The 16,580-nt window shown below is 34.6% G+C and overlaps 1 protein-coding gene across 1 annotated transcript in view; it reads left to right on the plus strand.

Annotated features, from left to right (window-relative positions):
* Positions 1–16,580, plus strand: part of RANBP9 (RAN binding protein 9) — a 93,526-nt gene that overhangs the window by 66,796 nt on the left and 10,150 nt on the right. The window contains exons 6-11 of the mRNA XM_010376408.2: positions 4,735–4,919; positions 6,873–6,985; positions 8,167–8,275; positions 9,479–9,669; positions 11,548–11,695; positions 14,926–15,047. Of these exons, the coding sequence (XP_010374710.2) occupies positions 4,735–4,919; positions 6,873–6,985; positions 8,167–8,275; positions 9,479–9,669; positions 11,548–11,695; positions 14,926–15,047 (868 nt within the window). The remainder of the gene's footprint in view (positions 1–4,734; positions 4,920–6,872; positions 6,986–8,166; positions 8,276–9,478; positions 9,670–11,547; positions 11,696–14,925; positions 15,048–16,580) is intronic.

Below are 16,580 nucleotides of genomic sequence, written 5' to 3' on the forward strand. Positions count from 1 at the left end.
GTTGCGGCACTAAGCATGTGAAACCAACTAGTCAGTGTGAGCTTTTGTTGTTGTTAGCTTTCATTTTCTTGTTCATAGATAGAGGTGATCATTTGGAAAAAGCTTGGTTGGTTGTAGACATGTTGATTATTTTCTCTCCCACTTTTGAATCACCAGTTATGTTTTCTCCCTCAGGTAGCCAATGATCATGTGCAACTTCCTTGTAACAGTGGGTACGGTGGTGGTTTTAGGTTTCCTTTTAGTATAGTAGTTTTCATTTTTAATACTGTAGATCTTCTGGGACTTCCACAGGCTTCATATTACTTTTCTTTTAAAGGAAACATCAAGGAAGTGTTGATATATATATCTTCTATACCTGGGATCTCTCACAAGCTACCCATACCGTTGAATCCTGAGAGAAAGTATATTTGCAGAAAATCCAGTTTACCTAGATTGTTCTGCACCTGTTTTGGAACATAAGTGTTTATACAGCTTTGGAAACCTTAGATTTTTTTCAAAATAGTCTTTTTCCTCAGCTTACCTCACCAGTTTGAGAAATGACATTAAGTATAACTAATTCAGTTTGGGATTTAATTATACAATTAAATTATGATAGTTGCACAGTTCTGTGAACATACTAAAAATCATTGAAGGCTGTTGCTTTTTAAGGACTTTTGTTATAGTAACTGTTCTCATTTTAAATGATGTTGTTTTTGAATTCTGGGCACTGACTTGAAATCTACTTTTTGTGGATACATTATTTGTATAGTCATTTTTACTAGAAGAGATCTAATGTAGACCAAAGCTGTGCTATTGAGAATAGAAATTTATATTGTATACATTTAGCTTTTAAGCAATTTCTAGATTGAAAATACCTTTTGCAAGTTAGTAGAAATGTTTTCCTATTCTTTTCATAAAGAACCTATTCTGTCTATGTACTATTCTACATGGGCGGGAGTATTTTTCTGGAAGACATTATTACATATAAATCTATAGTGATGGTGCACCTGCTGCATGGATGAACCTTGAAAACATGCTAAATAAAAGAAGCCAGTTATCTGGGTGCGGTGGCTCACGCCTGTAATTCCAGCACTTTGGGAGGCCGAGGCAGGCAAATGAGGAGGTCAAGAGATCGAGACCATCCTGGCCAGCAGGGTGAAACCCCATCTCTACTGAAAATACAAAAATTAGCCAGGCATGGTGGCATGCGGCTGTAGTCCCATACTTGGGAGACTGAGGCAGGAGAATTGCTCGAACCCAGGAGGCAGAGGTTGCAGTGAACTGAGATCATGCCACTGTACTTCAGCCTGGGCCACAGAGCGAGACTCTGTCTCAAAAAAAGAAAAAGAAGCCAGTCATAAAAGATCACATATTTTGTTGTTCCATTTATGCAAAATGTCCAGAATGGGCAAATCCATAGAGTTAGAAAGTAGATTAGTGGTTGCCAGGGAAATGGGGAAATGGGAAGTGGCTGCAAATGGGTACTGGGTTTCTTTCTGGGGTGATGGGATTGTTATACAATTAAATTATAATAGTTGCACAGGTGAACATACTAAAAAACATTGAAGGCTGTTGTTTTTTAAAATCTGTAATATAGCAAGTTAAGGATTATGTCCTTAATCCTCTTCCCCCAAATTCTCCAGTTTTAAGGTTGAGTAAATGGTATAAAAATTATAGTTACTTTTCAGTGAGCCAAAACTGACTTAATATTACTAAAAGTATTTTAAATCTATATCAGATTACAGAAGTAATGTATAGTATTAAATACTTAAATGAGAAATGTTTATATATACAGAAATGTACAAAAGAGAAGTTCTTCATAGTCCTAGTCTCTTTGGCTATAATGTTTCTTTTAACTTGAGTATATATCCTTTTAGGCTTCTTTCTAAACACCATATAAGCCAATATGTTCATTTTTAAAATGTTTATATGAAAGATAGGGTCATACCATATACAATATGTTATACCTTACTTTAATGTGTATAGGACATCTTTCTATGTCCATACATAACATTTTTCATTCTGTTCTTTTTGCCTGCTTTATGTTATCTTATTGTATTAATTTACTATCACAATCAATTAATTATAAAATGTACATTTTTTTCATATTTTAGTATTTCTGAAATGAGAATGCACTGTAGAATCAATGACTGGTCAGAGTTTAATTTGCATTATGTTTTCCTAGACACAAAATAGTGATATTTGTTACTATTAGATTCTGAGATTTGATGAATGTGGTATAGTATCACCTATCTGTGAATATTTTAAAATTTTGTTTGCGTTACAAATAATGCTACAGGACATATCTTTGTACATACTTATTTTTCTGTAAGAATACACTCTTCCAAGTGAAATTACTCAGTCAGTGTTAATAGATTTTTCCTGATTTATTAAAAGATTATGTCAGTTTATTTCTGTGTAAGTAGATGAGAGGGTTATTTCCCCAACCCTTATCAACATTGGGTATCCTCAGCCTTTCAAGTCTTAATCTGATGTGCAAAAGTTTTTAAATCTTGAACTTTTAATTTAATTGATTTTATTTTTAAGTGCACATTAAAAATGTTCATCTAAAAAGTTGAATGTGATTAAACTTCTCTTTATGTGTTGTCATTTTTATTTCTTCTACAAATTGCCTTCATATTCGATGCCATTTTTAAGAATTTGAACTTTGTCCTCCTGAATTTTTTCTATATTTGGAAAACACATTTTGCCATATGTGTGGCAGATTTTTTTTCTAGAAGGTCATTTGTCTTTGTCATTTGTGGCATGTTTTGTCACAGGGAAGTTTTAAATTTTTATGAAATAGTTTTATCAGAGAATTCATGAATGTTGATTATCTTTGATAGTGTTGATATAATTATTTTTTCTGAATTTATAAGAAAATTTAGATGAGCAGATCGTTTTAAAAGTGTCTTTATTTAGACAATACTGATATCATCATTATAAACTCTGCGTAATGAACATAATCATCTCACTCTGTAGTTTTTGGCTTATATGCTTTTGTGTTAAAGTATTTCATAACTGTAGTGGGTTTTCTATTCTTTTGTTTTTTGTTTTGTTTTGTTTTAGACAGAGTTTCACTCTTATTGCCCAGGCTGGAGTGCAATGGCACAATCTCGGCTCACCAAAACCTCCCTGTCCCAGATTCAAGCAATTGTCCTTCCTCAACCTCCCGAGTAGCTGGGATTACAGGCATGCGCCACCACACCCAGCTAATTTTGTATTTTTAGTAGAGGTGGGGTTTCACCATGTTGGTCAAGCTGGTCTGGTACTCCTGTCCTGAGGTAATCCACCTGCCTCAGCCTCACAAAGTGCTGGGATTACAGGGATGAGCTGCCACTCCTGGCCTGTTTCTATAAAGTCTTTAGGTCTCAGTTTTCTCATTGGTGAAATGAGAAGGCTGTACTATCTCACCTGTTTTTGGCTTAAAAGTTTATAAACTTGTTAGCTCTGTTGATTATTAAGAATCAGTACATTTGCATACTTTGCTTTAGCCATTTATTTCCATAATCCACTAGTACTTTATATTTTTTGATATTTTGACACAATATTTTGTTTCTATTTTGTTCTGCTTGATTGAACGGTTGTTTTTAAACACACCCTCTTTGCATTTTACTGTGAAATCTATTTAACATCTTATATTCACACAGAAATTATCTGTTCTTGATCTTTACCTTGTTTTGTACTAAAAATAACTTGTTATAACTATTAAATCAAAGATATAAGACATACATACAGAAAACGAAAATATGGTAGGATTTGGAGTTGCAAGAGGAAAAATCAGTTTTGGATGTGGTATCAGACAAACTTGTGTTCCAGTTCCATCTCTGCCATTTGTTAGCAGAACGACCATGAGCAAGTTATTTAACCTTGAATCCTCATTTTTCTCTATCTTTGTAGTAGAAATAATAATAGTGGCCTCACAGCATTTTGATTAAACCCTGGCATTTTGTAGCCACTCAGAAACTCATTCTCCCTTTAGATGTAACAACCAATTAGTGACATAGCCGAAAGAATGACTCCTCTATTTTTTGTTTATTTGAAGTTACCAGCTTTTCATCTTGATTAACCTTGAAACCATGGAGTGTACCTGAATGCATTTCTGAGTTTGGGTATTTCAGATTCATTCTTTTCCTCCCTTGAAATACGTGAATTTGAGTTTTTTTCTTTTTCTTTTTTTTTCTTTTTTTAATACAGAGAATCCCCACTCTTCATGGCACTGTGTTTTGCTTATAGTTAAGGTCGTATCCCCTTCCCTTTGTAAAGTTAGGCATCCCAAATGTACAGAATGAAAATAGTAAATTTAAGCTATTAAATGACAGACTAGTATCATTATGATAACTAGCTTTAACATGCAGTTTATAGAAATGTACCATATATAAAATCGGGGATAAATCTGAGTTATGTGTTTATATTTGAATTTCTGTAACTACTGTATGACATAATCTTAGAACAAGAGTTACATCCACATATTATTAGTAGCATAATACCACATGGTATAATACAACGTTGTCCCTGAAAAAATAAAATAGAGATCTTCGTTCGCTTTTTTTCTTGATGATTAAATTGCAAGAAGTGATATTTTTAATCTAACATATAATTGAGACTATTTGTTTTAGCCTTTTACTAATATTTTGATTGGGATTTTAAAATTTGAAGTAAATTTATAGTTCTGTTCTTTTAAATATAACATTAAAAAATTATTAAATCTAACATAAAATGGATAGATGTTTAATAAAATATATTATCTTACAGCCAAATTTGTATCCTACCGTGGGGCTTCAAACACCAGGAGAAGTGGTCGATGCCAATTTTGGGCAACATCCTTTCGTGTTTGATATAGAAGACTATATGCGGGAGTGGAGAACCAAAATCCAGGCACAGATAGATCGATTTCCTATCGGAGATCGAGAAGGAGAATGGCAGACCATGATACAAAAGTAAGAGTGAAGAAATTTGAATTTATGTTATTCAGAATCTATTTTTTATAAGATATTTATTCTTTTGGTATCCATGGAAGCTTTTTAATCCACTAATTTATATACTAACATATCTATTATATTATTGATTTTAATCTCTCAACAAAAAGTAATTTACTCCACTCTTTAAACAAATTAAAAACAACTGTTTGATGACACACATTCAGAATTGTATTTCAGTCTGAATTAATTTGATGAAGGAAATAAAATGATGTTAAGTCACCTAGGCTAGGTTAATTCATTTGCTATTCTTAGTAATAGTATTTTATGATTTCTATAGGTTGTACAATTTAACTTTTAGTAGTGTTAATGCAAAAGATAAAGTTAAGAGATCATCTAAATTTTATAATCAGGTTCTGTGGATTTTGGACACGAACTTGGCTGTGTTTAAGCTCTCAATATCTGAACTATCAGGAGTAGTGAAGTACAGACTTAAAATTTAAATAAATACCATTAAATTTAAAAAGTCATCTTCACTATTATAATCCAGGCCAAGAAAATAGCAGACTTTCAGATACAATTGGTCCAACACATTTCATGTTTAATGTTCTTATAATTGCCTTGAATATTCTTAACTTTAAAATTGTAATAAAATGTTGGGGGTATTTTTTAGAAAAGGTGGTGATTGGGAGACATAATGATGACTCTGAAAGCACACTTCTTCCCTAGAGCTATTATCATCTGTATTACGGAGACTGGACACTAGTTTTTTTGTCCAGCCCAGTTGAGAATAGACAACCCTGATGCAGAATCTGGTAGTTACCATGAACTGAAGCTAGAATGGGTTGTTCTGGGACCACATTGTTTTAATGCCCTAAAAATGGTTACCACTGAACATCATGGCAAAATAGTAGAAAACATTTATCTTAACCTTATAACCAGGATCCTCCCACCCACTTCTTCACTGAATTGATACTCACCATGAACTCTTGAAGAGTGCATTCTAAAAGGTCCCCTCCCCCTTTAATTAATTTGACACAATTGGGTAAAATAAGATGCACGTCTGTTTCTTAGACATTTTCCCCGCTTTCCTCCGTACTTTGCCTCAGTCTCCTCCTGGTGAACCACTGCTTCCCACCATTTTTTAACTGGCCCTTAGTAGTGTCAGGTGGAGGCAGGTTTAAAAGTTGAATGTTTGGAGATAACAGATACTTGGGTTAATATTGTTGCATGAACAGTTTTTCTAACCACATTTTGTGAATAGATGTAAGTATATGTTTTGACTACCTGGTACCTTTTTAAAAGATTATTGTATTGCACATGTGTCACTCACATGTAAGTCATATTTGATAAATCTCTTGGGTAAAACCATAGTAATTGATTTAGGCTAGAAGGCTGATTCCCTCTTTAATTAGTAGTACACTTATAGACATTGTTCTGGAAAATTTTCTGTCTGGATTCACCTTAGTATTCTGTACATACTGTGTGATCCCATTTCATATAACTGGTGTATAAAGAAGATGGTTGAACTCTGGAACATTAAGATTTAATCTTTTATTTTAAAGTTGGTTATTTTACAGAATGCCAGCAATTACTGGAGTAAGTCACATGATAAAGTCAAAATAGAAATTATGGTTAGAAGGGCTGAATAATAAGATAGTAAGGGACCTGGGGGTAATGAGAGTCCAAGAATCAAAGAAAAGGTCACTTAATGTCCTTGATTCTCAAGTAATATTTATTTTAGGGAAGGTAGTCTCAACATAGCATTTGCAGTTATCTTTTTGAAAATACTACATGAATAGAACAAAATGATGTTTTTCAAAAGCTTACTTTAAAGGTGAAGTTCTTAACGCCTTGTTTCAAGGAAATAGGTTCGTTTTTATAACACCAGAGTAGATTTTGTTTATGTAAATTGTAGTATGAAGCATGTATTCTCTTCACTAAAAGATGTATGTTTTTTCTTTTTATTTTAAGAATGGTTTCATCTTATTTAGTCCACCATGGGTACTGTGCCACAGCAGAGGCCTTTGCCAGATCTACAGACCAGACCGTTCTAGAAGAATTAGCTTCCATTAAGAATAGACAAAGTAAGGACACTGTGGTGCATGGCTAACATTTGTTTTCAGATTATAGATTTGGTTACTTTAATTTTTAGAAATTTTATTTTTTTAATTTAAAAAATTTCAAATATATTAATTTAAAATGGATGCCTCTGAATTTTATTTTCACTGACATTTTTGAAGATCAGTTTAAAAATTCACATAAGACTCTGTCAGAATTCTAATTCTAGAGAGATTTTAAGAAATTTTTGTAAGGAATGTCTACCATTTTTTTCTTAAAGGAATGTTTTCTTAGGCTTTCAGGAAATAAACATTTAATAAAAAGATTTAAAAAATAGTAAAGTAGTCTGATTAGTTGGAGGAGATAATGTGTGAAAGAAATGTAAATATCTTTGAATTTAAATGGCTATCTAATATAGTATTGATCATAAGTATTTATTATTTAGATCCTAGTGCTGGCGTGTGTGGCCAGAGATAAAACAGGTCCTATATAACAATGGCAAGTCAGCATAACTGCTCCATAGTTAGCCATCCTAAAATTGGTGCTGTTTGTCCATCAGGTTGGGTATACTTGACAAGCGTAGAGATGAAAACAAAACAGATGGGTGAAATTAATGGATGAAGACAACTGTTTCATAGGTCAAATTGCTGTAATAGCACTGATTACATTGTGTTGTAGTTAATTGTGTGCTGTCCTTTTCTACTATTTTAATAAGCTCTATTGAACAGAGATCACTTACTCATTTTGTATCCTCATCATCTAATTTAACAGATATCAGATCAAGTGAATGTTCAGTGAGTCTCTGTTAAATTGGAATCTTACTCAAAAAGCTATCATTTTTTAGTCCTTTGTTCAGAAGGTCATCATGTTTGATAAGGCGTTTTATTATCTCTTTAAAACAGTCTTTTTAATCTCAATGTTTGAAACTTCAATATTGCATAATAGATATTTTAACTGTATTACTTGTATGTTTGTAATTTTTTTTAAAAAATTTGTGACAGTACTTGTTTTTCTAACTTTTTAATAAATGTCTGAAATGTTTCCTGGATTGCTGAATGGAAACTATGATATTAGAAAAAGAAATTGAAATTAATCATAATTTATTTAAAGATTTCTTACTAACTGCCTTTCTTTTCTGAGGATCCACTAAGTTTATGTTTTATCTACTTTTGTAAAAGTTAATCGTTTGCTTCCTTTTACTGAATAGGAATTCAGAAATTGGTATTAGCAGGAAGGATGGGAGAAGCCATTGAAACAACACAACAGTTATACCCAAGTTTACTTGAAAGAAATCCTAATCTCCTTTTCACATTAAAGTGAGTTTGCATAATAAAATGCTATATTGTTATATATTATAAATACTTGTCATATATGTTATATAATAAAAGACATTTTCATAAAATTTCATAAAATTTACCATTTTTTACATTCACATCATTGTGCAACCATCACCACCATCCAACTCCAGAACTTCTCCATCTTCCCAAACTGAAACTCTGTTAAACACTAACCATCCATTCCTCCCCCTAGTCCCTGGAAACCACCATTCTACATTTTGCCTCTATGAATTTGACTACTCATATAAGTAGAATCAGAGTATTTGTTCTTCGTGACTGGCTTCTTTTAATTAGTGTAATAGCCTTAAGGTTCATCTTTATTGTAGCATATATCAGAATTTTCTTCCTTTTAAAGGCTGAATTGTACTCCATTGTTTGGATAATACTGCATTTTGTTTATCCATTCATCCACTGATGGACACTTAGTTTGCTTCTACCTCTTGGCTATTATGAATAATTCTGTTATGAATGTAGGTGTACAAATATCTGAGTCCCTGCATTTGATTTTTTCGGTTATATACCCAGAAGTGGACTTTCTGGATCATATGGTAATTCTATGTTTATTATTTTTTCAATAATAGCCATCCTGATTTGACACTTTTAATTGGTTTTATGAATCTTTGTTACTTAAAAAATGAGATGTTACTGAGCTTTAGATTTCAACTTGTTAAGCAACAGGTATCCTTTGTAAGCCAAATGACAGAATTGTTTTGCTTTAGAGTAAGTAGAATTTTAAATGAGGCCCATTTTGGTTAAGAGGTTGGAAATGGGACGGGTGGGGAGAAAGGCTATGCTTTAGATGTATCATATATACATAAAATCCTGTCCTTAGGCACAATTTGATTTGCTACCAAGTGCATATGTTATTTTGATTAAATTACTTGTAGCCAAAAAAAAAGGGATTCATATCTTCTTATAGGTAAATTTCCACTTAGTAAATCTTGATTAAAGGGGGGTAATATTATTATAGTGTCTGTTACATCATACTCTCATTTTTCTGGAAATTCTAAAATTCTAAGCAATAAAGTATAGGACACCGTATTTAATATTTTTAGCTTACTATCTAAAGACCAATCCTACTGATAAGTAAAAGTTTTAAAAATATTTTTAGAAATCTGCTCTTAAATAAACAAAAGGCCATTTGAAGATTATGTCTAAGTAAATTTTTCTTTTTTCCTTTAGAGTGCGTCAGTTTATAGAAATGGTGAATGGTACAGATAGTGAAGTACGATGTTTGGGAGGCCGAAGTCCAAAGTCTCAAGACAGTTACCCTGTTAGTCCTCGACCTTTTAGTAGTCCAAGTATGAGCCCCAGCCATGGAATGAATATCCACAATTTAGCATCAGGCAAAGGAAGCACCGCACATTTTTCAGGTGAGATTTAACTTACGACATTATTTTTAGATTTTTCCTGTTTATAATCTTAAACCTTTTTCCTTTTGAAAATCTGTATATTTCCAGCCGGGCGCGGTGGCTCACGCCTGTAATCCCAACACTTTGGGGGGCCTAGGCGGGCAGATCACGAGGTCAGGAGTTCAAGATCAGCCTGGCCAACATGGTGAAAACCCTGTCTCTACTAAAAATACAAAAATCAGCTGGGTATTGTGGCAAGTGCCTGTAGTCCCAGCTACTCGGGAGGCTGAGGCAGGAGACTTGCTTGAACCTGGGAGGCAGAGGTTGCAGTGAGCTGAGATCACACCACTGCACTCCAGCCTGGGTGACAGAGTTACACTCTGTCTGTCTCAGAAAATCTGTATGTTTCCTTTGTAGCTGTTTTCAAATGTGTATACTTAAGATTTTCTGGATTTTCTGGGTGAAAAATTGTAGGTTCAGATTCACATGTTCTCAGTGCCAGGAAGTAACTTGAAGAACAGCCGTTTCTGAGAGTAGGTTATTAGCAGACCTTCATAAATGAAAGCATTCAAGTGAAAAGGTAATTGTGTGTTTTAATAAAATACAAATTTAAAGGTGATCCAGCTGTGATATCTTATGCCACTGGTTACCACACCTAGCTGGGCTGCCCCTGCCTCCCTCCCCTCTCCCCATCCCCAACTTTTCCCAACCAAGCCTCTTGCAAAAGTCAGCTCTGCCTAGTTCATTTTCTCCCATCTGTTTTTTGACTCGTCAGTCTTACTCTCTGTGACTTTGGGCCTTCTTGTAATTAAAATCCTCTCCTTGGCTTTTGTGACATCGCTTCTACAGGTTTTTTTGGTTTTGTTTTTTTTTTCCTTTTTTTTTTTTGAGACGGAGTCTCACTCTATTTGCCTAGGCTGGAGTGCAGTGGCGCGATCTGGGCTCACTGCAAGCTCTGCCTCCTGGGTTCATGTCATTCTCCTGCCTCAGCCTGCCAAGTAGCTGGGACTACAGGCGTAGTGCCTGCCACCACGCCTGGCTAATTTTTTGTATTTTTAGTAGAGACGGGGTTTCACCGTGTTGGCCAGGATGGTCTCAATCTCCTGACCTCGTGATCCACCCGCCTCGGCTTCCCAAAGTGCTGGGATTACAAGTGTGAGCCGCCGCACCTGGCCTGTTTTTGTTTCTTTTAAAGAGTTGGAGTCTCGCAGTGTTTCTGAGGCTGGTCTCAAACTCCTGGCCTCAAGCGCTCCTCCTGCCTCAGCCTCCCAAAGTGCTAGGCTTACAGGTGTGGGCTAGCATGCCCAGCCAAAGATGTATTTCTGATGCTTCTCAGTCTTCTGTTTGACCATCTCTTTAATTCTGCATTTCCCAAGATGTTATATTTGTACATTTAACATTCTTAAACAAGTCAGATAGTGTCTCCTTTCCTTTCATGAAGTAACATCATTGCTTTTTCTCACTTCAATTTATACTCTTTTCTGCATTACTTCCTCTCAGTTATTTATATCACCACTCTGTAAAACAAGTGTGATTCTTGTGTCTATTCTTAGCCACTACTCCTCTTGAATATCATACAGTCGCTTCAGGCTTGGACAAATTCTGAGCCTCAGTGTTTTCATATGTAAAATGGGGATGATCATAATATTGCCATCTTAGGGGGATTTTGAGGATTAAATGGGATCTGTAAGCCTTCAATAAACGTTAGATGAGGTAATAATTAAGATCTCACAGTTAAGTATTCTTAATATCTTTTCAAAGAAGTTACCTGTTTACATCATCCATTGACTCTCCTACGTTCTAGAAGTCTTAAATACAAAATCAACATGGAGACTTGTTTACAAGCATATTAATAAATTAGTGTTTGTTTCTATTTCCATGTGGTATCTTTTTCCTCAGGTTTTGAAAGTTGTAGTAATGGTGTAATATCAAATAAAGCACATCAATCATATTGCCATAGTAATAAACACCAGTCGTCCAATTTGAATGTACCAGAACTGAACAGTATAAATATGTCAAGATCACAGCAAGTTAATAACTTCACCAGGTAAGTAATTTCACTAACTTTTGCATTAACATAAGCAACCTAGTCATAGGTGTAATCATTGTAATAATTTTGAAAGAACTTGAATTATGTGACCCACAGAGGGGCTCTGGGAGTTCCTAAGCCCCCAGAGAATAAAAGGGTAGGGACTCAGTTCCCCAAAGCTTTTTAGTCTCCTACTATGCACATGAGCGCTTTCTTTAGTTTCTTCCTCTTCTCTACTACCCTCTTCCCCCTAGTAAAGTTATAAGGACAAATTCAGGGCTTCATGCATTATCTTCTGCCAACCACAGAGCTATACAAATGATCACATAAATGCCATTTGTTATGTTTTCACAGTAAAGGCACAGTAGCATATTTAACCTTGAATGGTGACATAAGATAAATTTACAACTAATTTTTTCTCTGTGTGTGAGTTTTTTTTGGTGTAAATGTGTAGAATGTTTTCCAAGTTCAAAACTGGCTTTACAAAGAATCTTTTTTGAAAGCCTGCCTTTAAGTAGCTTGCATATAGCAGATGGTTAAGTCATTTAGTAAACATTAGTGTGAGGATAGTTTTGAGGATTTGTTGGGCACCAAACATTCTGCTAGGTAGGGTGTCTGACTTTGAAGAGGTTTGAAAGATGATATCTCATTCAATATACTATGACCCTTGACACACTCAGGTTGAATTCAAATAAATTCATGAAGTGAAATTATTTGAATTAAATACTACTGTGCAGTTGCAAATTATTGTGAATTCACCCTGCCCAAATCATCCAGGACTGGGTCAATTTAATATTGATTTGGTCTATAACAAACCAGTTGGTTACATTGCATTTTCAGGAAATGGTCACCAGTGTAACATTTTCTTATTAAAGGAGAGAGAGCCTAACATTTAGCATGGAATCTTAATGGAAATATGATTTTGCAGAAAGGAGTCTATGTAAAAAAAAAATCTATATTTGAAAATTTGGAGATTAATCTCAATTTCTGGGTTGTCTGTCACACATGACAAAAATTTACTGAAGTAATGGTGTGTGTGATTGATAGAAGTTATAATGGAGAACCACAAAAGTGTATGAGAACAGCAGAAAAATCGTCTTTCACAGGAGAGATGATATATTGGAAAATATAAAATCAAAATATTATAGTTTAAAAATAGATGGAAATTAAAAAAGTTAACTTCATCATGCTTTATAATAAATGCATTGGTACTTTATCATTGATCAAGGGTTCTGCCAATGTTTGAGGGTAAGATTGCAGTCAATTTGTGAGTTTTTCTCTTAAATACTATCCTCACAGCAGGAAGTTGCTAAACAGATCTGTTATTACCTGAGTTCAGGGAAGCAAGCTTAACGGAAGGATCTGATGACGCAACATCCTCCTTTGTCTGCGGTATAAAAGGGAAAGAAAGTATAACTTTTGAACTGCCTTAAACTATAAGTTGTTTTGTAGTTGGTGATGGCTTTCCTTACTGTGAAGTAGGCAAAGATGGTGTTAACTATTTAAACCATTTTACAGATGTAGAGCCGGATATCAGAAAAGTAAATGACTCTTTTTTTCCTTAAGGTCAATTAATAGTAGCTAGTAAGTCGCAGAGCTGAGGCTGCTTTTCAGGATTTGACTTGCAAACATGTACTTTTTCCCTGATACTGCCCACCATCTGAAATGCTCTTTTTCCTACCCTTCCTCACCTCCAGTGTAACTTCTGTCCAGGCTGAGAAAATGCAAGTTCAGATGTCAGTTCTTCCAGGATGTTTTCCTTGATTTACATCCCATCAAATGTGTCATGTTTTGTGATTAACTTTCGTCATAGTACTGATCATAATTACTCTGTAATATAATAATTAGCTTTTTATAGGTTGTTTCCTGCAGGAAGGCAGAGGCTGTTTCATAGTATCCTTAGCACCTAACAGGGATCATACCTCAGAGGCTCTTAAATGTGTGTTAAATGAATGAGTTCCTTTCAAATACTTACTTATCAAAAAAAAAAAAAAAAAAAGTTTAGTATTTTTTAAAAGGCCACTGAAAGCTGTCATGGTAAGGATTTTCTTATTTTTAAAGTTTAGTTTTTCTTATCAATTTTTGAAGTTTGTCAAGATTATAAACAAGCTTTCCTGGTTGAGTAAGTCTGCTCTGGAGTCCTAGGGCCATATCCCCATTTTCCCTAGATCTCTTGTGTTTTTTTACCTTAACAATTTTACTAACAGGAGTGTATGCATGCACACACGCCCCCAAGGTGTTAGAATTTGTTACCTCTGGTGGTATTACGCACAGTGGTTTTTGCTCATCTGTATTTTTTTTTTTCTACAAATGAATATATATTGCTTTTGTAATAAATGTCATTTTTATCTAAGCATTACCTAAGATTTCATTGCATGTTTACTTCTAAATTGTATAATTATTACCTAGACCTTCATAGGATAAATCCTAAAGATTAGATATTTATTGTTGCTTAGAAGAGTACGGATGGTTCTGAAGGACATACATTGACAGCTTAAATATGTCCAAATGTAGTTATTGACAGATAGATATTTACTGAGTGGAATGAGTGAAAACTGGAAACTATCCAGGACATCAGTTTCAAAATTAAGATTCAGCAGTACTTTAGCCAATAAGATAGCCTGTGAGAAATAGTGTCATGTGGTGAAAAGGGATGAGAGAATGAAGCTCAGTCTGTTTTTAAGTCATCAGTTACCCTTGAAAGAGTGTATATTATTAAGTAGTGAGGACAAATGCCAGAATGCCGACTATTTAAATATAGTCTAGGAGTGGATTGAGTACGAGTTCCAGTACGAGCTGAATTGGGTTCCAGGAGTGAGATGTATTTGTTTTGAGAGTGAGGTTTTCCCCTTACATACTGGAAATCAGTGCTGGGTGTAGGGGGAGAGGGTTGGCTAGGGAGTTGGTGGGGCCGCAGTTTATCAATGAAGACGTACAGATCTGAGTTTGAAAAATAATAGGATTGTGCAGAAATACGATTTCTCCATACTGATGTAAAGTCATAAAACTACTGCATTGTAGCATATGTACTTTTTCCCTCCCTTATCTCCAGGGGTACAAATTTGTTAAAAGTCAGCGACATGTTTGACTTTGAATACATTCAGGATTTAACTAAATACCTTTTTTGCAGATTTCTATTGCCTTATGAAGTTAGTTTATTCATAGGCTATACAGTTCAGTAGTGATTTATTTTAAACTAAGCTGCAAGTATGATATTTCTAAAATTAGGTTTGTTTTTTCGTTTTCAGTAATGATGTAGACATGGAAACAGATCACTACTCCAATGGAGTTGGAGAAACTTCATCCAATGGTTTCCTAAATGGTAGCTCTAAACATGACCACGAAATGGAAGATTGTGACACCGAAATGGGTCTGCAGTGATATTTCTTACATTTTTAATAAAAAATGATGGCTACAAGGTTATGTTTTTACTTGTACTGATTCACAGCTGATGAGCATAAACCAGATTTAACGATGTATGTGCCGTAGGACTTGACAGTAATGCATAGCACTTAAACTCTCGTTTGAGTGGGCTGCTAGAGAAAATAGAGTTACCTTTCAGCTACAGGCAGTGTTCCTTGCTGAACTGCTTAGGCTCAGGTTTAGCGCTGTCACTAATGCAGCAGAACTGACTTACTGATGTTGAGCCTCTAGGCTATTTTAGGTTAGAGATGATAAAACTTCTTATATTTATTTCAGTATAGTCAGTAAGGCCAAATGGGTAGATGATTTTACAAATTCTAATCAGTATTTCTGAAATGGGTTTAATGTAAACGTGTGTGACCATGCATAGTACTATCCCTGATATGTAGGAGATGCTTAAGTATGACCTCCCTCACCAAAAAAACCCCCACCACAAATAACAAAATGATGTGGCTCCAAGACATATTAGCATGCATAATTTTATTTTGTAGACAACTTACGTAGCAAATTGTCCCATCAGCAAACTGTCCCATCAAATGGAGAGTGAAAATTTGTTGGAATAAATTTTTTCATTTATTTGTTGGAATTCCATGGCAATGTTAGATTTCTTATTATTTTGAGATTGAGTGGTATTACTAAAATTGTTTTTTAAAAAGAAATGCAGCTTTGTTTTACTCTTTAATATCAGCCACCTCAGTTTCTGAAGAGTAATTTAAGTATAGTGATAAAGAGCAGGAGTTCTAGAGCCAGATTACATAGATTTGATTTCTGCAACTGCCACCTACTAGCTGTGTGACCTTGGAAAAATTACTTAACTGCTCTGTGTCTCAGTTTCTTCATCTGTAAAATGGGTATAATAATAACAACCTCATAAGTTATTGTGAAAAGTAAATGAATAATCCAAAAAGCTGATAGCACAGAGTGCTTAGGAAATATTAACCACCATCATCATCGTTACCTTCTTCATTATTAATGATTTATTTATTAGTAATTTATATAAATTATTTTATCAATCAAGATATATACAGTTATTTTCTTGGCTGGGCAAGGTGGCTCACGCCTGTAATCCCAGCACTTTGGGAGGCCAAGGCAGGTGGATCACAAGGTCAGGAGTTTGAGACCAGCCTGACCAATATGGTGAAACCCCGACTCTGCTAAAAATACAAAAATTAGTCAGGCATGGTGGTGCGTGCCTGTAATCCCAGCTACTCAGGAGGCCGAGGCAGGAGACTTGCTTGAACCGGGGAGGCGGAGGTTGCAGTGAGCTATCACACCACTGCACTCCAGCTTGGGTGACTGAGTGAGACTCCAAAAAAAAAAAAAAAAAAAAAAAAAAGTATTTTCTCAAAGTGGTATTTTTCTAAAAGTAGTGCATTTAATCTTTTCAATTAGTATAATATGCTGTCTTCTGTATTTTTATTGTAGTCATTTAGCTTTTCTTAGCTTTCTTGAACATTTTATTACATCTCTACTATGTCAA

Source organism: Rhinopithecus roxellana, chromosome 4 (genome assembly GCF_007565055.1).
Source record: "Rhinopithecus roxellana isolate Shanxi Qingling chromosome 4, ASM756505v1, whole genome shotgun sequence".
Classification (NCBI taxonomy): Eukaryota; Metazoa; Chordata; class Mammalia; order Primates; family Cercopithecidae; genus Rhinopithecus; species Rhinopithecus roxellana.